Source organism: Stegodyphus dumicola, chromosome 4 (genome assembly GCF_044657685.1).
Source record: "Stegodyphus dumicola isolate Sdum_Otavi_A_Nest chromosome 4, ASM4465768v1".
Lineage (NCBI taxonomy): Eukaryota > Metazoa > Arthropoda > Arachnida > Araneae > Eresidae > Stegodyphus > Stegodyphus dumicola.
Genome location: NC_140771.1, coordinates 205855456 through 205880413, shown reverse-complemented (window position 1 = coordinate 205880413; position 24958 = coordinate 205855456). Strand labels below are relative to the sequence as shown.

The window sequence follows — 24958 nt, the reverse complement described above, 5'->3', positions numbered from 1 at the left end:
ATGAAACGGTTGGCATAGATTTGCTCGGACCCTACCCTAGAACAAAAGTAAATAAAAATAGATATTTGTTAACAATTGTAGATTATTTTTGAAATAAGTATATTTTAAAATACGGGGGCCCCACTAAAAGTAATATCAGATAATGGAAAACAGTTTGTTAGCAGTATATTTAAAAATTTGTGCACAGGACAATTTGTGCACAAATGGTATCATATGGACCGCAATCGAATATTGCGGAATGCGTAAATAAGAATTTTGTAAAAATTATCAGGTGATATGTTGGGAATTACCATGCCCGCTGGGACAGCTGTGTCAATGAGTTAGGTTTTGCATTAATAACAGCAAAGCACGATACTACACAGAAGATCCCCCGCAGAGTTATTTTTAGGAAAGAAAATTCTGACGCCGCTGGATAAGCTGTTTATTGTACAGCACAGGCAAGAAGAATTCAAGTTTAAATATATTCAGAGAATTATCGATGAAGCAATTAAGAATCCTAATGTAGCGAGGCAGAAGAAAAAAAAAATTACGATAGAAATAGAAGGGAAATGGAATATAAAGTGGGGCAGAGAATACTCAAGTTGAAACACTGAGTCTCATCCGCACCCGAAAACAGGGTGGCAAAACTTGAACCCAGGTTTGAAGGCCCGTACCTAGTTGAAAGAATACGAGAAGCCATTTTTTATTTAAAGGCTGCACGAAAAACGGAGGAAGGTAACGCCGACAGACCAACGAGCCAGTACCGAGGATTCAACAAAAACATCAGTACCGCCAGCTAAGAGTGTGAGGCCCCTGAGAAGGTTCCAGAGAAACAGAAATTTTAACGATGGGCGAAATCTTCGAGACGTAAACCACGTTTCACAGCGGCAACAACTACGAGGGATGCCCAAGGAGGTTCAGATTTGAGGAGGAAAGGAGATAAAAGACCAGCTGATACACCCGTGCCTGACCAAGAAGTTAGAACGTCCAAGCGCAAGTTCAAAGACCCTGAAGGACGAATGGCCCCACCAGAGCTGAAGAGGAAACTCCAGTTTCAAAATCCGCAGCCGTCCAGCAAAAACCCGAGGTTCGTCAATCGAGGACAGAAGAGGAAAACGAGTGAGGCAAACGGTACAGAGCATCGAAATTCCAGAAGAAGGTTGGAAGTCTTCAGATATCCCACATTTGAACAATTCTGTCATAACAGAGTGGATGAGTACAGAAAAAGATAAGTGAAAATTTCTTTGCTTATTTTACTTTAAAAACAGATTAAAATTATATCATCTTGTTCTAAGTTGCTAAAGAGTTTTAAAAAAGTTAAATAGCAACATAGAACATGAGAAATCGCGAGAACATAGTTGTAAATAGCTTGTAGTCATAGATTTTTATGTTTGCAATTTGGCGACAAGCTAACTAGCAGTAAATAATTTTGTTAAGAACTCGCAACTTGCGAGAATCCAACTGTGAATATCTTTTAGTCGGAAAGACTCTTTTAATACTGAAATCTGTTAACATAAAGTTAAGATGTCGTGTAAAGATGGTAAATTGCAACTAAGCAACTATGAATGTTGATGTAAAGTGAATTTAAAAGTGAAGTGTAAATATCTGAATGTTTATGTGAAAATAAAAAATATTAGATATGTGTGTTAAAGTGTCGTAAATTTAAACGTTTACGAGATAAATTTTGGCCTCTGTGTAAATTAATTTGTGAAAGAATTGAATGTTTTAGAATATATATGCGTGTTAAATGTTAGGATCTCCAGCTAACACTTTAAAGTAAATTTAAGCTTCCGACTTGTACATTAGGAAAGTGTTGGCGTGTAGGGAGTCTTGTGAGGTCTAGTATGTTAAATTTAACGAATATTGGCTGTTGTGTAGCGGTAGTTTTGTTCGCGGTAACAGAACATAAGTACCTTAAGTACATTTCAGAACAAATTTCTAGAGAGCATAGGGGATCTTATGGATAGCTTCGACTATATCTCTTTAGTTAAGATGAGTTTAGTTTGAATCTTAGTCTCTTAAGTTCAAGCCCAAGTGTCGGCTTTATTGTACAACTCCAAGACGGAGTTTTGTTAAATTTTAGTTGGAATAATAAAAGGTTAGTTTACCCTTCTATCTTGTTGTTTCCTGTCACACGAACTCAACCGATTATTCGCTTATCATTTCTTAAGATTCTTTAGTTTCAACGCTATTCCTAGAAGAATTCTACAGTCTATAAAACAAAATTTCAAAATTTTCGACTATATTTTATTAGGTACGTATTGGCCATGAGTAGAAACTGATTTTTCGAAATTTACATCAGCAAAATAAAATAAATGTTTGCCCCCTCACTCATTTTTTTAACAGAAAACTGTATTTTATTGGGTAATTGAATAACATGTAAGTTAATTGTTTTTTTATTAAAGAAAATTTAGAAAGAAATATGTTTAAAATAAATATTTTGAATCCGATACTCTAATTTAATTTTCTTCTATATTTTTTTTTTTTTTTTTTTTTTTTTTCAATATCAAAAACCTAAATTCATTCTGATTAGTATCCGCGTTATATTTAGGTATTAGTAAGGCTAATATTTGGAATATGGTAACAGACAGTTTGGCGACATTTTGGTAAGGCGATAAAGGTTACTAGCTAGGACATTAGCAGTGTACATGGATAAAGTCAAGAGTGTGCGCAATGCCATTTTTGTGCAATTCTGAGATTTTTTTTAAGTGAAAATAGGTCGACGTGTACATGGATACCGTGTATGTGCAATTCTTAAAAACGCGGCAAGCAGTTTGCGATTCTGTACTTTCTCCCAATTTCGCACCTAATCTTCGTCATGATTAAGCATTTTTGTTCCATAAAAGTTCTAGCATAAGCGTAATTCGGCTAGCAGATTTTTAAAAATAAATGTTGAGTTAAAAAAAAAATAAATAAAAACATGCCTTTACTTCGTGAAAACAAAATGGCGTCCAAAAAAGAACTAGCAGGTTGCTGTAAGGTTGGTCGCCAAATTTTCGACAAAAAATCGCGAAGTTACCATAATCCAAAGATTAACCATTAGTAAACAGTGGTCGTAATATTCAGGTAGGGAAGTATCCCATAATACTTCACAAGATACATATGCATTTAGAAATGCCATAGTTAGATTATCGCTCAATCTCGACATTTTCGATATGACGAAAAAATTGGGCACGACGTGTCTGGGAACACTGCTCGAAGTTACTTGCCCGGAGAGATTTTCAACTGGTGCAAAGTAGAAGCGGACTCGCACAGGCCAATTTACATCTGTCAGAGCAGCTTGTAGCGAGCCGCTTGTTACGATTACTTTGACAATGTAAACGTTCACTTCGACCGAGCAGAAACGTAGAGGAGATGAGTCAACGCTTCCAATTCTACTTTTTTTAGATTTTTCAACAGGCTCAAGAACCTGTTGAAAAATCTATCCGGGCAGTTACTCCGAGCAGCGTTCGCAAAGATGCCCTGACAGTGAATTCTATAATGTCGAAAATGCCGAGATGGAGCGATAGACAAACCATGGCATTTTTTAATGCATGGTTTGGCTTATGAAGCGTTATGGAACACTTCACCGCTTCATTAATAAGTTGCGTACTTCTATAATTATGTGAGCTTATATTTATTTTTCTATAAGCATCTCTATATGAGGATGTAATATATATATGACATTATAAACTATAAAAATAAAAGTGGAATTATGAAAAAAAATATGTAGATCTGTTTCATTGGGAATATTTAAATTTGTTGCTTTGTATTCTGGGCTATAATTTGTTACAATTCAGCTTGGATATGAAACACTGAGTACAAGTACTTAAGGTGTATCAAGGTTTATACAAATTATGCTAGATGAATCCTAATTTTCTTAAACTATTCGTTTCAGCATTTTAAAAGTAAAGTATAATCACCATACTTAATCATTATTAATATTTGTTGAGATAGTCATTATATATTATTTGTGTGTTGTACAAAAACACAATTTCAGTAGGATCCATAATTAACAATTTGCGATAACTATCTTCCTGTTGGAACTATTTCATAATATATATATACATATGTAATGATAAAATTCCATAATCAAGAATACACTTAAAATTCTAACTGTATGTTCTTTTCATTTTAATAGCGACGTTTTCTTATTTGAAAGTACGTGGAATTAAATCCACAGCCCGTAGTCAAGTTGTTTTTCCCACCTTTTCTACACGTACAGTTTTAGAAAGTTCTGGAAATATTTAAAGCGAACTGGATTGGCTGATGAGGCTGACGTCATTTCTTGGAAGCTCCGCCTTTCCAGAGACTATAAAAGGACTCGCAAAAGAATATCGGGGGGTTTTCTTTAATGCTACGATGCAGTAAACTTCATACAAAAAGTTATTAGTAATTCTTTTTATTTACTCCGGATATCTGATTTTATAACTGCTATTTCTCCTGAATAATAATAAATGGATCATGTTTTTTAAACTTATCGTCTGATAATTTAAGCTACGACTACATCTATATTTCTTCAACGATCTATTTAGTCTGGACAAAAGCTGATACATCACATATATATATTCTTTTACCTGTGGTATTATATGTAATGCTCCTAAATTTTTTGCTACTTCTTATTTATTTAAGATTTTCTGAATAATTAGGTAGATATTGTACAGTTTATTTCTGTTGTGTTAATGGTAGCTTTGAATAAATATTACATGTGTTAATTTTGCATTTTGCTCTAGAAATAATACAGTTCCAGTCAGAACTCTGCATAATTAATTACATGCACAGAAAGCTACTGATTCTGCAGATTCTGGATGAATAAATATATTCTTTCTTTTAATAAAACACATTATTACTCTTACATTATTTTGTAAATGATTAATTAGGTGTAAATAAACAGTTATATATAGAAGAAAAACTTTTTTAACTTAAATTTCAATAACCACAGTTGACTAAATAACTTCCCTCAATAAACTTCATTTCTTTTAAATCAACTAATAAATATATTCTGAAAGTGAATAAATTTCAATTATGTTTACAGAATATATTTTAAGTCCTTGTATCTGAAATACAATAAAGTTTTTGTAACTTCGGACATCCTCTTCCGGAAATTCATTTAATAGCTGATTTGATACCCCTAATTCATCGCGGCGAGCTACCCAGTCACGTAGCCATTTCCTTTTCTTTCTTTCTTTCTTTTTTTTTTTTTTTTTCTCCTTCTTTTTTTCAAGAACAGAAATTAATTCATTTCAAACTGCTTCAAGCACTGCAGCTGCCACGTCTGCATCCATTTTGTAAACAAACATAGACAAATTGTCAGTCCACTCTGATTGATGTACACAATCTATCAGAGTACAGGTCCGTTCCCTCGGTTCGGGACGCGTAATGGCAGACCGCACATCGAGTTGAACAGTGTTAAACGAATGTTGCATACTGCGCATGTCCAGAAAACAATTTGGCGTAATTACAATGTTGGCGCGATTTGAAAAGAAGATAAATACGGTATATGGTAGATGTATCGCCATCTAATTGTAAACAAATCTGGCGTTTCAATCTTCGTAGAGTATAATGTAAATGTAAATTAATTACTGTGTTAAAAATACTATTTTTTGCTGTACTGCTCAAACAACTAGAAAGCTGAAATTATTGCGAAGTAATGTGAAGCAGTGTTTACATTCAAAATGTAAAATATAATACTTATGAAATTCTGCACATTCCTTTGGAACTGTACAAATTTTCGTTCAGAAAAAGACTGAAATTTAGGATATAGTAGTTGAAAATTTATTCATTATACTTTTAAGCAATAAAAACAATTCAGGATTTACCATACGTTCCATTCGTACATACATAAAGAAACACTGAGGAATATAACAAGTGCTTGCAAATAACACTGAAGAAATTTTACAATTCTTTAAATGCTAGTTATTAAGTTCTTTGAAACGAGAAAATAAAAGCGCGAATATTCGCTAACAAACTAAGCGAGATACTCCAGTTTACAATTACTGAATTATAACATGTAAACAAATTACATTTAAATAACGAATTATTACAAACATATGTTAACAAATATTAAATGCACTGTTATTGACAAATTAAAATGAAACATATATTAGAAAAATAAGCAAGTGCAATCGGCATGGACGTTAAAATAACTAATAAGCAAAGTTCCACAACATTGCAGTTTTAAACATCACTTGAACACACTCGACAGCCATGGAGATCACGAATAAGCTAACGTAGGGTCGCCAATATTTCTCCCCGCGCCAAAGGTACACAATCAAGCATGCGCAGTAAGCGAAATTCGCTTAACAATGTTCAACTCAATGCGCGGTCTGCCATTACGCGTTCGGGACGCCCGGAAGAGAGCCGCTCCGCCGCTTGAACAGATGTAAACTGGCCTAAGTTTTACACCTGTGCGAGTGACCCGCAGCGAGCCCAATAGTAGACCCGTCTCCAAAATCAGTTTTTCCCATACTGCAGCGAGATAAAATATCTGAACTGCAGGCATACAGCAGCTAGTCGACACATAGAACTGACTCCGTTAGCTCAATTATGATCCATTAGCTCAATTAGCTTTATTAAAAAAAAGTACTCAGTGATTATTAAAATTTCATTTCATACTTACATATTGCAAATTTTATAAAAAGTACATATGACAAGTACTTACAATGAATTTAAAATATTTAGTCGTGTTATCGCGAGAATACGGCCACCCCTGATTTTCGCCGCCGGCGTACTTTTAGGCGCTGCACCCCCGCTAGAAACAGCCCTGTGCCGAATGTACAAATATAATCTCTTTTTGGAGGGCGAGGAGGCATAGGCACCTAACTAGATATCAGTACTTTGATGAATTAAGCACAAAATCCTTAAAAAAAAATATAAGGGCAGCATGAAGCCCACGCATTCAGTGGCTATAACTTTATATTTTAATTCCGTTCTCATGCTTTTCTTTATGATCCTGCACTTAAATTTTTATTTAAAGTTTCATTTTCTATCTATATAACTTTTTTGTCACATTTTTTTTCACTTACTGTTTTAGCCCACTTTCAGTCGTACAAAAACAATTTTTGCTAACATAATATGATTACATATTCCAATAAACATACGTTATTTCAGTTGCAGATTAAAGTGCTAATTTAGCGTTTTTACTTCCTTGTACGAAGTAAAAAGGAAGTATTTTAATCGCGAAAATTTTCAGGTATCATATTTCAACGAAAATATTAATTTTGACCGCTATCGAATGCAATTTAACGATGTTTTTGCGTGACATGTGTAGATAAAGACAGAATAAAAGACTGTTTTTACCCCATTAACATTATAAAACTGATTTAAAATGAATACTGAAGTGATTTTTTTCCGTGGCGTCTGTACGGAAAAAAATCGCTTCAGTATTCATTTTAAATCAGTTTTATAATGTTATACATTTATAATGTTATACATGTTATACATGACGTACAGCCATGTATGTATGTATCCCGCATAACCCAAAAACGAGTAGCTTCGGAAGGTTGAAATTTTGTATATAGGACTGCTATAACATGTAGATGTGGACCTCCTATTTTGGTTGCAATCGGCCCCACCAAAAGTATATAAATATATGCATATCTATATCCAGTCTGTTACTCGGCTCAGTGAGCTCAGTTTCTTTATTCTTATATGTTTGTAAATTGTGCATTTTTTGCTTTAAAAATGATTGAATTGCGTTGTTCTTATTGAATTATGCCTTTAGTTAACTTGTATGCAATAACTATAGAATTATCAACAATTTAAAAGTTTTTAAGTGAGGCTAAGCCTAATTTTTGTTACGATGGCAGCCATGTTAGTTTACATTTGAAACTTAGCAAAACAGTAGATTTGCTGCCAGTCTAGAGAATTTAAGCTTCGCAACAACAAAGTAACGTCTTCTTTTATTATTGCGAATTAAATTATGCTTAGTTCATTCTGCAATCATCATTTATGTTAATTATTAGCTTGTTTTTGCGTATAAACTGTAATTTTAATTGTAAATTTTTTTTTAATTGTTTTAACTGTACTTGGTGTTTTATGTTTTTCTATAACTTTGAATTTTTAATGAAAATATTTTGAACTTTTATGTATTTTTGCCTTGCCGCGAAGTCAGAACTGAATTAATTATTAGCGCATGCACATTAGGTAAGAGGCGTCTGTGAAAAACTGTTTCTCTTTTATGTGTTTAATTTCTTTTACACATCGTTTTAGATTTATTATAGTATTTGAATAGAACTTGTAATTCTTCAGATGATACAATTTTTATGCACTCCGAGTTATAAAATGAAGGAGATGTAACACTGTTAAGTAACCTAGCACCGAAGTTTCGTTATGGTAAATAAATATAGTTAACTTTAAAGAGTGGATTTATACTATTGTGGTATATGCGCTATCGACGAAGTAGATTTAATTTAAAAGTCATTAACTGTTAATTCAATATGTTTAAATGAAATGCAGGAAAATTGAGTATAACTTAATATTCCGTACAAGGAAGTCATGTGGTGTATACATCAGATTTTTTAACTTTTGCTTTATGAGCAATTTAGTAGTTCTAGTGCATGTTTACGACTCTGAAGTTATGGATTTTCGGCCTCAGATATTTTTCAAGTTTTACAATTGAAAATAAGTGATACACGTTCCTGAGTTAAAGAGAATTTGTAAATTCATCTCGTTTTCTTCTTGTTTTATTTCAAGTCTTTTATTTTATATCTAGAAACTATTATTGCTTGAAGCCGCACTAAAAGTTAGTCTTCTTTTTTATTTGTGCTTTTCATCTAAGATAACTTAAGATCTCATGACGCATAGCAATATTGTCTATTCCTTACAAACTGAAAACAGGGGTATGAATTCTAGTAAAAATGAAAAGAACTGGTAAAGGTAGATCATCAAGAAGCCAAGACGCCTGTACGAAAACTGATTAAATTCAAGCATTTCACAGAAAATCATTAAATAATTTTATACGAGCAAAAAATCACAATAATAATCAAGATAGTAATTCACTGCTGAAACTTATTGATTTCACAACTGCTTTTATTTTAAGACATTCGAAGATAAGTCATTATATTTACATTTAAATAACTGAGTAATACTTTTATCTAAAAATAGATTATCATAGTAAATAAAATTACATGACAACCTGTTTTCTTCTTCGGTAGATGTTCATTATTACGCCAGCAGAGGACGGGATCTACGGCGAAGAATTGCGGCAGCAACAAGAGTCAACATAGCAAAAGAGAATATCAATATCGATGAGATCAGTAAGCTTCTATTTGATTTCCATGGTCCTTTACCTTTAAAGAGAGCATTATTGAGATCATTGAAAAATATATTACTGCTAATGGAATGAAAGGAAACCCTAAAAGTGCATACTAAATTTCATTTTAATCGTAAAATTTTAATAAATTTTTCAATGGAAATAGTACATTCATATACAAATTTTATTCAAAACGTTGAAGCAAAGAAATACAGTGAACCTTTTTATGACGCTCATTTTTCTAAGCCAAGAGCTTCTGAAGGTGACTAGTATCTCTGTGAACATAAGTAAACATCTTTATTGGATATCAAAACAATTTCAACAGAAGCCCAAAACCCTCTGGAACTGTGGGTGATTGTCTTCTACTCAAAAGTCTGACGAAAGATTTACATTTGGCTCTCGTTTTAATTAATAAAGCTAATTTTCAGTATATCAAATTAAGTATATTCTACCTCCAAAAGTTAAAAGTATAGTTATTAAAAAAAAGAGTCAAAAGTAATTTGTTTCATATCAGAGATAAAAAGATATTAACATGTAACTCTTTTCACTTGTTTTCTTAATACCGATGATAAAATCAAGAAGCATTCCAAGAAAGTTTTCTAACGATTTTTTTTTACACAAATGATCAGAAATTTTATTCTAGATATTCGAGAGATTCAGAAAATTTGTTTCTTTTTTGTAATTTATGCAACAGAGATAATATCATGCAGTAATGTTTTTCAAATCAGCATATTTTTATAACGTACAATTTGCTTACTCTTTCTATACAGGCTGTCCCCAAAACATTGACCTCGGCTTTTATTCCTTCCATAAACAAAAGCCACGAGCCTGACTCGTGGTAAAGAATTTGTGCATAAAATCCCGCGTATTATTAGGGAAAGCGATTGGAGTTATTCTACATCGAATATTTTTCCTTTAATTGTAAAGTCAGTATTTTTTTTTTTTTTTTTTTTTTTTTTTTTTTTCAGTTGTTTCTCTCGAAACTGGATGATCTATTATTTTAGTTCTTCGTAAAGCTTCGTTATGTACACACGTTTCAAATATACTAATTTTGCATAAAGAATTAAAAAACTCTTATACCCATCATGCAATTATTTTTGTCAGCTGATCAATTGATTATGATTACACCCTAGACGTCTTAAAATTACTATTTGTACTTAAACATTGTTTATTATTTCACAATTCCTTTTGTTACACTGAAATATATATGTCACGAAAAGTATACATTTCGCGCCAGTTCGGGTACACGGCTGAAAAGATGAATGGCACGGCGCGCGACCGACTTTCTTGTTTACTATTTTGTAACCTGATTAGTGTATGGGCTACATTTTGCTAATTGAGAATTTTTTTGTACGGGGGCCATATAAAAATGTAAATTTTGTATATCTTTAAATTGAATTCCCTGAAAATTTTAATTCATTTTACAAATGTCTATACCTTTTTTTACGTAACTTTGTAATTGATATTATATTTACTATCATACTTAAGGAATACAAGAACCGAGGTCGATGTTTTTGGACACCCTCTGTATTTTATACAGGGATTCAAATGTCAGGCTGATATACCTTCCTAAGACGACCATCTCTGAAAATGACCATAATTTCTGAGAACATGAATAAATACAAGTATTGAACATTGTTTCTAACAAATGGCCAAAATCATCTGAAATTTTTCAATAGTGGAAAAACAAGACTAAAAATATTAGCAATAAAATCCAAACTGAAATAAAGCTGGAAGGTGGAAAACAACTGTGGCAAATTCCACGTGAGATTAGTTTCAGGGATTCCCATGGGCTTCGATATTCCTTTCCTTGAAGGCCCATAGAGCTCCTACGCAGAGGATATGCTTGGAGGTTAGCTCCCGATTATCGTACAATGAATTTCGAACTATACAGAGGGGTTTAATCGGATTGCGAATTATCTGATATTTTTCTAAAAATACAGTAAGTTTGCTTGTTGAGGAAAAATGGAAAAATTACTATCTCAAACCACCAAGTATAAAACAAAACTGTCTACGGAAAATACAAAATGAAAAGCTTATGGGTGAACACCAGTGATAACTGCTATCATAACATTTCAATGTTTTTTTATTCACAACAGTCCATAATTTGACTATACATTATCCGGAATATAGTATAAATATTGTACAATAAAAAAGTGCTAGCCGCCCATTTTACTCGAATTTGAACTCAATAATATTTTTCAAGTTGTTTTGTAGCTACAACTGTTTAATGCCATTTGTAACTATAATTGTAATTTCCTTCATTGTCGTTTATAATATAGTTTAATTTCTAATGTTGCATATTGTTCCCTTATTTAGAGTGCGGTCTAATTTTGAACGCTAATTTATGTAGCTAAATGAACTTCTCCAGATCAAATTACTTAAAAAGATATACAGTCAAAAGTCGTTAATTCGGACACCCATAATCCGGAATGATCTATAATCCGGATCTCAAAGCTACAAACTTTCTGCGCATGCGTCGCGTTGACGCATGCACGTAAGACCTTTACGGCTGCGAATATGCGTGTGCGCATGCGCATAATACGTTTACGCATGCGCGTTTAATGTATAACGGACGGTATAAGCTAAACTAAAATTATCTAATTCAGTTAATGTTGCAGATTGCGTTGTTCCTTAATCTTCGAATTGGATCCGGCTTATTATTTTTTGCAGACCGTTACGAGCAATTTTATAAAAGTAAGCTTGAACTTTCGATTATGTCAAATAGAATTTCCGATATATATTTACTAATATGTAAAGGATCTACAAAGCGAAAGTATGTTTCGAAGTCCATTAAAAAAAAGTGAAATTGCTGCAAAAAATGGATAAAAGCATATCCTTCGTTTTTCTAACCATTCCGAAATCTGTTTATCAATTTCACGCTGCTCTGCGGCGGGAGGGGGGGAACGCCGCGGCGCGAAATGAATTGGAAGTTGATTTGTCAGCACTATCCTTATCTTCAAGGCAGATGTTTTTATTTTATTTGGCTTATAATTCCTTACTAAATGTAGTATTTCATCTCGATGTACTCCGTCTTTGATATGATTTAAATCAAATTCCTCGTCATTATAATTCGCTTCCGATAGTGAAGAAAGTGACACAGAGGTTATTGAAAACGAAAAAATTTCGATTAACAAATTAGTCGGTATTCTCGACACAGCAATTATAGGACTTGAACAGCAGAACTTTGTAACTGAACAAGAAATTATGTCTGTTTATAGAATTAAAGAGAAAGTATTATCACGTAAAACGAAGCAACTTAAACAACTTACATTGAAAGAAATGTTTAATAAAGTAAACAAATAAATATTAAGCTTTTTTTGTAAATTTTGATACCCTTTAGATCACAATTGTTCTTTATTTCATAAATTACGGTTTCATATTTTTAATTTTATAATTTCTACATGTCATCTTACCAGATTTAAACTGATGATCTATAATTCGAAAAAATCGATAATCCGGAATCGCCGAAGTCCCGACGAGTCCGGATTAACGACTTTTGACTGTATAAATTTTTAGTAGTATAGAGTGTGACTTCCTTTTTTAGGATACTAGCATCAAATTCTTAACTGCTTATCGCTGGTCTGAATTAACACCAGAGTTTTGGAAAGATTTAAACAATCTTTTTATTAAAACAGATCTCGAACATAAATATACGTCTCATGCTTACAAAATCAGCCACCACTTGTGGCTACGTAACTTAAAATAACAGTCAAATTCAAATTTGAAACTAAGTAATCAAAGACTACATAATTAATTGATTTTAAATTCTAAGCTGGCTCAGAGCTTCTCACCGGCGTAATAATTAAACTTCGAAACCAGTAACGCAAAGCCGAAGAATTACAGTCCTATTGGAGATGGCGAAACTTAGTAGCCTGGCCTCGAGATCCAAAAACTCACGCTTTGTCTTACCACCCGAAAAGCTCAGTTCAAATACTAATTGATTTACATTTCTGGTGAGGAAACGGAATAGGAGAAGTTATAGTAAAATTCTAAATCATAATGACTGGTTAATTAAAATTATAATAACTTTACAATAATATTATGTGCGATGCTGATATCTTCTGCAGTCGTTCCTTCGAAGATTTCTCGAAGGTTTTCGAACAATGGTTTGCTGTATTGACAAGCGATAAAGAGAACAATATGCATGTGGGGAATATGCTTGAGAGAGAAAATAAACCTGCAAAGAAGGATAGGTTGGATTCAATGGAAGTTTGCTGAAGAATTTTATTCTAGGATTTGGAGAAAAGCGGAAAATAATATAGGATACGAATGTACTTCCGATTCGAATGAATTCTCAGAATTTGGAGTCAGATGCTTTTTCTTTCTGCAATCATTTGAAGCCGTGATTTTGAAACGAACATAGGAGAACTTTAGTAAATCGCATTTGCCTTAGCTGAAATACACTTTGATATAGAGTTCCTTTTAGTCGTAAACCTTTTAGTACTCCTGCCAAACGAAAAAAAAACATAGTGATGGTTTCAAGTGAAAGGTAATTTTCAATTTACAAAAGAAAGTGGAAATCGCACTACAAAAAAGATGTTTGGTATTGGAGAAAGCTCCATACATAAGTGGAAATAAAATATCACAATTAATATGCCAAAGAATGAATATGCTTTGCGGAAAGGAGTAAAAGAAATTGGTATCCTAGAAGACATTATTGCGGGCTGGGTCCTATGAAATCTCAGTTTAGGTGCATGTACAAAATCTTCTTGTTTGCTCTTCTTTTCCTTTATTTTTAAATCTATCATTTTTATATCTGGTGTATAACACGCATCCGTAAATTTTGATCTCATTTTTTGTATTAAAAGTGCGCGTTATAGGCCAGAATATACGGTAATTTTTTAATTGCCTTCCGATTAAGAATGATTTGAAATTAAACGTGGACGTTATCTTCACCATTAACCGGTAAATCGACATTTGAGGGCACTTTTTGATTTTATTCGGCTCAAGGAGAAGCTCTGCATTTCTTCTTGGTTTCTAAAAATTCGAAAGTAAAATAACGCGTGGATTATATACTAATTCAATTTCGCAACTCAGATTATTCTTTAAAAAAAAAAAAAAAAAAAACTTTATCGGAAGGTTATTTTGCATTCAGCTGAAAAAAATATTGAGGTTAGAAACATCTTTAACATGGAGACGTTTTAAAATAATCTGGACACTTGTTTTCGCTACGTTACACTACAGCCAGTTCTCAAAGAGTTGCCATTTGGCAAAGTGCAGTATACTCTCGATTATCCGAGAGCGAATTATCAAGCTTGGGGATTTATAGTGCCTGGCAGTGCCCACATACGCACACAGGGCTATGCCCGTGAGAGCTATAGAATGTGTAAAAAACAAACACGCTCAAGTCTGAACACGCTCTAAAAACCTTTGAACTGCGTCTTTAGGTTTGATTTCAAAGATTACCACGTACAATTCTTCTGCTAGGCATCATTTCGGTTGATCACTGGGATATTTTTGTTTCATACTCATTTTGGTGCATATTGTCTTCTTATTCTTTTAAAAAATGATTTAAATTTTCAGAACTAAAGAATGATTAAAGAACACGCTACAAGTACTAAAAGCAAGAAAGTTGTTTTAACATTAAAACAAAAATTTACATTAATCAAAAAATTTCAATGTGACGAATCGACAATAAAGATCGCCGAAAAATATAGGATTGGCGGACAAACTATTCGTGATATTGTTAAACAAAAGAAGAAGCTAGAGGCCTTCACAAGGTAAAGTGACAGTGAGAGTAAGAAATTTAAGGAAATTATGCTTTTCTGTCAGGAGTTAAATTTTTCTGTAAATAATTCTCTCAGATTATCTCTATTGGAAGTGAGTAATTGACTTTCAGCGACTGTTAGATTTTTTTTTTTTTTTTACTTCATTAGATTTTTTACTGCATAATGGTAGTTGTTTAACTTATTGTGTTTGATGCTTATTATTGTTCAGTTTGGTTGTTTATATTTATGTTACTGATTTAAAACTACTATTTATGTTACTGATTTAAAATTAAAAATGGTTTTACGTAGAACAGACGTATCTGACATTGAATGCATCTATGCTCTTATTAACTGTAACGGTTACTTGTAGCCTATTACTTACATTGTACAAATAGTCGGTTTTATTTGTGACGCACACAGCATTTGTTGTATGGTACTGAAATCGTTCTTAATCATGTATATATCATGATTATTTTGTTTGCATTTGTCTTAGCGATGCCAGCAAACCTAATCTAGAATAATTATTTTGTATACCTTTTTGCACTTTTCTGAATTGAATAGTTGACCTGTTTTTGTGAATTTGATTGGTTTTACTTGAGTTCTCTATTGTAAAATTTGCATTTAAGGCAGTATTTTATAATAATTTTCTTTGAATTATTTTTGAATGCATTTGGTTTTTGAAATTGAAATTTTTCATATCTTTATGTTGGCATTATTTTTGTACTGTATTTCTATCGCGTTGCGAGCAAACCTGATGTAGAGTTTTTATATTACTTGGAGTGGTTTTGTTTTTAAACCAAATTTATGTTTTGTATTGTAGTAATATCTCAGGTTCAGTGTATTTTATGATAATATTGTTCAGTTATCAAAGTTATTGGTTCTTAATTCTGAATTCATATGAAGAAATTTTTTATTTGGCAGTTTATTATTATTTTAGTTTACCTTTATGCATTTTTTTCTAAATTGAATGGTTCTTCTTGATATTGTGAATCTAATTGAAATTAATTGTGTATAACACAGTAATGGAGGTATTTTATTTTGTTTGTTTGTTTGTACCACAGTTTTTATTTAAATTAGTTGGACTCAGTTTTGAAAGTATTTCGTATTTGCAATACAAATTATGAAAGTATACTCGGTTTATTGTTTGAATGCTATAGGTACTACTTGTAACATGCTTTCTTTAGGGTTTATTAATGACTATGTTACTTATGTCCTTGTGTTCTTGAAGGCCTTCTATACCACTGTAAACTTATTTTGCTTAGTGATAATAAATAGCTTCTGGAGGTAGAGGCTTTAATCTGTGTAAGTCAGACATTATGTGAGCTAGGTAATGGAGCATCTGTTCTCTGGTTAACAGTGCGGCAAGTCTTTCTAAACAACAGAAAGAGCATAAAACTCTCAACATATGAAAACTTAGATTTAGCTATTCTGACACGATTTCACAGAAATGAATGTGCCAAAAAACTGAAAACGTGAAATTCTCCGAAAACGCCGATCAAGAAAGCATTGAGGAAGGTTTCGATGGCAATTTGTCTGAACCGGGCTTTCAGTGCTTGAGTGCTAGTCCTGTGAAAATTTGCAAATATAACGTTGATTTTCGTTGTTTGACTTCTAAATGAATTTTTGTTCAGCTTGTTATTTAAACCTAAATGACGTGGATATCGTTTAAAATCTCACAAGAACAGAAGACGAAAAGACTGATATTGAAAATACAAACGAAGACATTATTGACAATTACATTAGTCCCGATGCAGCAATGACGTATTTTGAAACTGTGTTGGACTTCATCGACCAAAGGGGATTTGAGTACAGTGATAAAATAGCACTTCGAAAAATACGCAGTGAAAGTTGATAAATATTGAAACGTTCTCAAAAACAAAGTAAAATTACTGATTATTTTATTTTATTTTTAAGGAATTACACGCATATAATATGCATTCAAATTGATAGTTTGGATTACCCGTGTATTTCAATTACCCGTGACCTGCATTAGTCCGGATAATCGAGAGTACGCTGAGTAAAAATTTAACTTGATCTTTCGAATTCAATCAATCTATAATGCTTATTAAACTAAGCTATTAAAAAGCAATAAACGCATTTCTTGGTAAATTCAATCATTATTTTACTTTTCGGTAAAGAATTCTATAATGTACTGTAATAGCTATAATTAAAAAAGCAATTAATTTCTCACATAACCAATATATAATTTTCATGAATATTTTTGGCACTATTGGAAATAATGAAAGAAGTTTCTACCGTCATTAGATTGCATAGCTATATGATGGAATCATTTGATTGTTTCATTTACGGGTAAATATTGCACAGTAACGTATAGCTAAAACAATGCATCATTATAAACCTTCTAAATTAGGTGTGAAATTTCCTCAAGTTTTGATTTAAGAATAGCACCAGAAAATATTTTTGCTAAAAGAAAAAAGTATAACTAGAAAAAGTTAGAATTTCAGAATTCAGCAAGAAGTTCCGCCAAAATACAGATGAAGAAACCGGCTAAATTGTAATTTTCTTAATGAGATTGGCGGCAAGAAACTTATATCCTTTATATATTTCTGTGAAATAGGAACTGTTCTACCGATTTCATTTGTTATACCGTGTTTTTCACCTTGTGAAAAAATTGGCAGATTGTATGTAAGTGTCATGGATGTCTTAATTTACCGAATGAGAATTTTAAATATAGCACGAAGTAAAATTGCATATAAACAGCAAATTAAAATTTTTAAAGTTTAATAATAAAAAACTATATGTTAGGACTCAGTCTAAGAGCAGAATGGTAAGCCGCGATGTTCAGCGAGAGCATAAAACCTTAGTAAGTCCTCTGGTGTGCCGTTAAAATCCGAAATCTTTCAGATTGTCTTTCTTTCTTAAATTTTTCTTTTTCTTTTGCTGAAAAATAAATCATAATCTATGCATTGTAACGCCTTTATTAGCCCAAAGGGGCAATTTGCCCAGAAGTGCTGTGAATTTCGTTTTGACATTTTGCGTTGGTTTAATGTAAGCGGCGTTTGACTTCTCAAATTTTTGCCACCAAATATTAGAACTCTGCATTACATTTAAAGAAATTAAATATTGAAGAATCTGCATGAATGTATTTACATTTTTCGCACTGTGAAAAAAACAACGGTACCTAGACACATCAAATTCTATATAACATAGTTCTCCACTCGAATATAGGCATCTGGAAGCCCAAATTTGGAATTTGTTTTATTACCTATTTCAAATTTTGTAAAACTTTAACGAATTTTTTATTAGCAAAACTCAATGATTTCAAAGCGAGCGATGGCAATACTGTGCTCCCCCCAAAAAAAAAAAAATTATCTTCCGCGCGCGAGACACTATCGGAAATTCTAAACATATGCTCTTTTTAATTAATTTATGATATTGCTATTGAACTAAATTTTATGGTTTGAGTGCGAAGAACTTGATATTTAATAAATAAAGGTTTTTCTTTCGGGGGGGAGGGAAAAAAACGTTAAAAAAAAGAACCTTTGGGCGTAATATAAAATCTTAAAGCTTACAGACTTTTTTTATCTTTATTTTTTTTAAATATAATTTTATTTACTTTTACTTTCAGGAATAAAATCACAAAATAGTTATCATGTTTTAACCTGTCTTCAAAACAAAATGAAAGTTGAAGACATGTTAAAACATGATAGCGGCAAATGAAAGTCTTTTCATTTTTCATGTAAAATTTTAACTAAATGTAAACTTTTATTTTTCTAAAACACATAATCTTAGCATATTATTGTTATTTCAATGGCTTTATTAAAAACTGTATTAAAAGTTATTAAAAAATTATCACGAAATTCAGAAATTACCAAATCAAAATTCTATAGACAAATTGATTTTAAAATCTACAAAATGTTGGTAGTCGCCAACCTGGCGAAAGTTCATATTTTCCAGAAAGGAAAAAAAAGGTAGTGTTAATTGTATTATTGGTGGTTTTCTTGTCTCAAAACCTTAAAAATTATGTGCGGTAGATACATGTTGAATCTTTACAAACCCAAAACGGGAAAGGGAAAGAACTTCAAATGGGAGAGAAACATGCCGATATAAAATTTAAACGTAGATCTCCCCCCCGCCCCCAAGAAAGGCGGGAAGCGGAGGAAAAAAAAAATTGTTGAAGTGATAATTGTAATCTGATCGCCCTCGTATTCCGTAGAGTTTTATTCAAAATCAACGCCAACGATTATTTATTTATTACATTTTCATTGATATTAAATATGGGAAGAACTTGTTTTCGATGCCATAAAGAGAAGGAATTTGTAGAGCAGTAACCGAAGACCATGAGCTTTAAATATAAATCTGATAACGAATATCGCCATGGTGGCACAATTGTTGGCGCCTTTAAGAAAAATTGCAAAATTCGTAAAAAATGAATTTTGCGTATAAAATCGTAAAACAGACAGTTTTCTTAAGAATTAAAAAAAAACGTTCATAAGAGCTGGCAGACACCTTTTTGTAAAAAACGTAAAATATTTTTTATGTTGTCACAAACTTTTTCTGGACATAGCTAGTCCAGAAATCTATAGCTATTAATCTATAAATTTTTCTAGATGATTCCTAAGTATGAGGACGGGGAGAAAAACTGAAAAATTGCCTCAACAACCAACAATCACCTTTTTTTCCTTCATTGCTCATTTTTGCTACGAAGAAATTTCCATTGTTCTTCTTCTCCCATTCTCAGTCGAAGTGAGACAGCTGAATTCTCTGCATGAGAATAAATTGAATTGAATTTTGTGATATTGCCAAGAACATAGCGCAAAAAGGCGACGTGTCCAGCTCGTTAATAAGGTAATGCAGTTGAAGCACATCATGTATAAGGTAGTCAGCAGCCGAGACAAAGAACATGTACAGTGAGTAGAAAAAGTATTTGCACACCTACATTTTTGTTTGCAATTCATAAAAAGAAGCATTAAGAAATAAAAAAATTGGTATTGCCAAATCAGAATAAGTTTAATCATCCAAAACAAACAGAAAAATTACAATAATATAAATAACAATGCTTTTTTGTAACAAAAATTAAAATATCTCGTATCAAAAAAGTATTTGCACAACTGCATGAATACAAAAGAAATAAAATATATAAGCAAATTTCAAATAACTAATATTTAGTATGCATTCTTTTAGCATCTATTACTGCTTGTAATCTTGCTGGCATTGATTTAATTAAATTTTCTGTAACAGTAGGGTCAGTATTCTATCACTCTTCAATAAGGGCAGATTTGCTTGAAATCTTCCTTTTTCTCATTTTTAAATCCAAAGAATTTCATAAATATTCCAAAGGAGTTAAGTCTGGTGATTGTGGTGGAGTGGCATGTTTTCTGGGTACATTATAAAGCAACCACATACGTGCTATACCGGCAGTGTGCTTGGGATCATTGTCTTGCTGAAAATAGTACGAATTACTGATACCCAATTTTATAGCACTTTGTGGCAAGTTATTTCGCAACACATCAATATAGGTTCGAGCTGTCATATTCCCATCAATGAAACACAAATTACCAACTCCTTTGCTAGCCATGCACCCCCAAATCATAACAGAACCTCCTCCATGTTTAACTGTAGGTAACATATTTTTGTTATGAAAAGCAGTACAAGGTTTTCTCCAAACTAATTTCCTGCCATCTGATTTAAAGATATTGAACTTTCTCTCGTCGGAGAATATGACACTTTTCCAGAAATCAATTGGCTTATTGATATATTCCTTAGCGAATTCAAGTCTCTTCAATCTATTTCGTTCAGTTATGAGAGGTTTTTTCCTTTGAGATCTCCCATAAATGCGAGCATCGTGCAGGACATTTCGAACTCTTTGGGCACAGATTTGAACTCCAGATGTTGAAGCGACATCATTGGCTAAAGTAATTGCACTAATAAATGGATTTTTCGATGTTTCTCTTATGAGTTTTCACTTCATTCGCAGTTAATGTTTCTTTGAGTGTCCAGAACGCAAGTTATTTGATGTAGATCCTCTTTTTTTATGACGTTTTATAACATACCGAACAGTAGAGAAGCAAACGCACTTTTTTTACCTATTTTTCGATAACTTATGCCATTTTCACGTAGAGAAACAATTTTTTCTCGCAACGAAATCGGCAATTCAGTTTTCTTAGGTGCCATTACAATTTGAAATCGACAACCAACTGATAACGTTTCTACAACACCTCCTTTTATAGTCATCTTACGTATGTTATTTACTGCGGGATGACTGTCAAATAATAGCATAAAAACTCAAATTTGCTAAAGTTGAGTTGAGTGTGCAAATACTTTTTTGACATAAGATATTTTAATATTGTTGCAAAAATATTTTTTATTAATATTATTATATTTTTTATAATTAATTTAAATGAATAAACTTATTCTATGTTTTAAATGCCAATTTTTAGTCCAAAGGGATTTGAATCCCGAAGGACTATTAGTTTCGTTTTGGCATTTTGCGTCGGACTCATAAATGTCGGTTCACTTTTCAAACTGTTGCCACAAAATATTAGAGTCCTGCATTATATTTGAAGAAATTAAATAATGAAAAATCTGCATAAATGTATGTACATTTCTCGTATTGTGATAAAACAACGGTACATAGAGTCATCGAATTTTGAATAACGTAATCCTCCAACGAATATGAGCACGTGGAAGACCAAATTTGAAATTTGAAATTTGTTTTATGATCGATTTCCTATTTTTTAAAACTTTGACGAATTTTTGATTAACAAACTCAAGGATTTCAAAGCGAGCAATGGCAACGTTGTGCAGAAAAAACATTTTTATCTCCAGCGCGTGAGTCTCTGTATCGGAAATTCTAAAGATATGCTCGTTTTAAAACTATTTTGCGATATTGCTGTTGCACTGGATCTTATGGTTTAAGTGCGAGGAACATGATATTTAATAAAGAAAGGTAACACACAAAATGTTAAAAAACGCCCCTTTGGACGTAATTTAAAATCTGAAACATTTCAGATTTTTTTTTGAATTTTTGTATTTCTTAATTCATTTTCTTATAAATTGTGAACAAAAATGTATGTGTGCAAATACTTTTTGTACCCACTGTATGTTCTTTGGCCGAGGTTCCCAGGTAAAATGACGGAGTAGCGTTTCCGATCTGCGGGGCTTACGCTTCACGCACGCGCAATACACATTTTTTCAGCACAGCAACCTTCGTCTATTTGCGAGGAATGTAGACTTCAGGCACGCATTATCAATTGCTGCGAACTGTGTGTTCTTTTTTTGCATATACAAAAAATAAATGTTTAGAAGTATTCATAGTCCAAAAGACAAATATTCAGTACTATTTGCATTAAGAATTACTGATTTGTTATTCAGATAAACACAGAAATGCGGAATTTATTTACTCGGGACTTAAAAGCTTTATGCGGAAACAGACGTTCTTTCTTGACTTGTTGATGCTAATACTGTAGCTACTGTGTTGATGTTAATACTGATGAATTAATGCTGCAGGTTACTGTAACGCTTAATAATAAATTTACTTATTTCATGTATATTTCCTAATGTATTTTTGTTTGATATTCCATCCTATATTTGCTGTTATAAAATTTCTTTTTAAATTTATTTGAATACATATTTTCCACAAAGGCATCTTTCATCCAATTAATTGTTCAATGCTTTGCCATAATCAATTAATTTAAACTCATTTTACAATTTTTTTTCCTAATGCATTCATCTATCTATATTTTCCTATATATTATACTATGTACATCTTTCAATATTACATGTCTATATTTTCTTGTTGTTGATTAACATTATAATACCTATTAGTAATCCAAAAGACATACACATTATTCGTAATCTTTTTTTTTTTTTTTTTTTTTTTTTTTTTGAAAACCGGAAGAATTTTGAGAAAATACTTACACAGAAAATGAAACCTGAAAAAGCAACTACTAAGAAAAAAGGAAAATGAAGAAGGATTGAAAAAGCTAAATAAAGAAGTTATTAACAAAAAACAACAGTTAGTTAAAATAAATTTTTAGTAACTCAATATATTATTCATTCGTATCTAGTGCTCACACTAGTGTGAACTTTGTTTAAAAATTCTTTGTTATTTTTAACAGTATTGTAAAATTCACTGCAATTTAGTTGACTATTAATTTTGCAGCTTAGTAAAGCATTTACTGTCGATTCAGCCAGTTTATCTCTTTCTTCAAACCATTTTTTTATGATAATATTCTTTCGATTGCTGCCAGTGTGTCTCGCATGCTTGAAAATGTATTCTATCATTTAAATGGCACTGTGCAATATTTTTATTTTTATTTATTTATTTTTTTTTTATTTTTATTTTTATTTATTTATTTATTTATTTATTTTATTTATTTATTTATTTATTTATTTATTTATTTGAAATGACTGAAATTTTTTTTCACAATTTTTCTTTTTCCAAATTTCAGAATTAACTGACCAAATCTTTTGAAATCATTAATTCATCAAAAACTTGATCCATATTTATTGTATAATTTGTAACAGTTTACTTAATTTTTTCATTTGAATCTTCAGTTTCAAATTTACTGTTCTTCATTTTAATTTACTGTTGTCTATTCAAATAAAAGATTCCAGCTCCCCAAAACTGTTTTCCCATAGCTCAGTATAAGATAGACATCAATCAAAAAGCTTGTAAAGATATTTATAGTTCCATTATTTTATATTAAAAAACTTATTTTTTCAGTTGCGTCATTTTTACCATGGTCTGTGCGTTCATGTGCACGAAGCAATTTTTTTTGAAAAAACTTCCTCACAATCATCACATGTAAATTTGCGAGCAGTTCTTAATGTAGGAGCTAATTCCTCTAATATCGAAGGATGGCACTTAATAATATGTGCCCGTAGATTTAGTCGGAATGAATAGGATTTCGAACATTCCAAACATAAAAAAATTTCTTTCGTAGTAATCATGCTATTTTTAAATCTTATGATATGTCGCCAATAGTGTATAGCAGATGCCAGCCTATTACACTAGCGAAGCATAAACCCCGCAGAACGGACACGCTACTGGATGACGGAGATGCAATGGAAAAAGGGAGGGACGTCTTTGTCCCTGAGGTCTTGAGAGTCCAGGGAAATCAGACAAGGCAGAATACCTGAGTTGGAACATTTCGGGATGAGAGTTAAATACAAATAAAATAAGAAATTAATTAATCCACCGCCAGGAGTTACGTTGCAGAGTTTGAAGCAAATTTATAGATATTGTTGCGTGCGTACGGGTCGTAATAAATTGAATGCACAAGTCCGATGAAAAGTGAATAAATTTTATTCTTATCACAACAAATAAAAACAAAATGCTTAAATTTCCTTAGAAATATTCGTACAATATCACAAAATCTCACAGTAGTTACCTTTTAAACTACTAAAAACGTTCAACAGAACTTAATTCAAAATAGAGAAAGCTTATCCGAATTCACTACGAATTCGCTACAGTAAACAACAACAGTTTTCTAAACAACTGAACTGAGATGTTTTGATCCCGCTTTTTAAAAACTTTTTAAATGTTCACGAGAATTTTCTGGTATTTTCTCGAAAAGCAAAAGCGTACAATTACGAGATATCTATTTATTAAATGCGTTTGCTCCTGTATTTTTAATTTTTCCGGCGTAGCTTTCTCTTCAAATAAGTCTCGTGCTGCATTGCATGGTAATATAAAACAATTTTAATTAATTCTATTTAAAAATAGCTAAATCAATACAAAAACCGTAATAATATAAACAAGAAAGAAAACAAGTACTATATGCCCAAATGCAATATGTACATACACAGAGAAAACTACGCCTGTTTAGGACTTTGTAATGACCACCCCAAGGTGACTGTAGTTTAGGAGAGAGTCCTTTCCATCGAATCGGATACCTTAACCAGACCTTGTTACCTTCGTTGAATCGATGTCCTGCAGCGCTTGTGTCGTATCGATTCTTCAGCTTCTCCATCGCCAAGTTGACTTGTTGTCGTGCAAAACTGTGCCAGGAGATCTTGGATGTACTCTTCAGGCGATGAAGACGTATCTGGAGGGCGATTAAACAAGAAA

General features: G+C 32.1%; 1 protein-coding gene across 1 annotated transcript in view; it reads right to left on the bottom strand.

Moving 5' to 3' along the window:
* Positions 1-8997: 8997 nt before the first annotated feature.
* Positions 8998-24958, bottom strand: part of LOC118202034 (neural cell adhesion molecule 2-like) — an 83700-nt gene continuing 67739 nt past the window's right edge. The window contains exon 10 of the mRNA XM_085814406.1: positions 8998-9248. Within this exon, the coding sequence (XP_085670532.1) occupies positions 9124-9248 (125 nt within the window). The 3' untranslated portion in view covers positions 8998-9123. The remainder of the gene's footprint in view (positions 9249-24958) is intronic.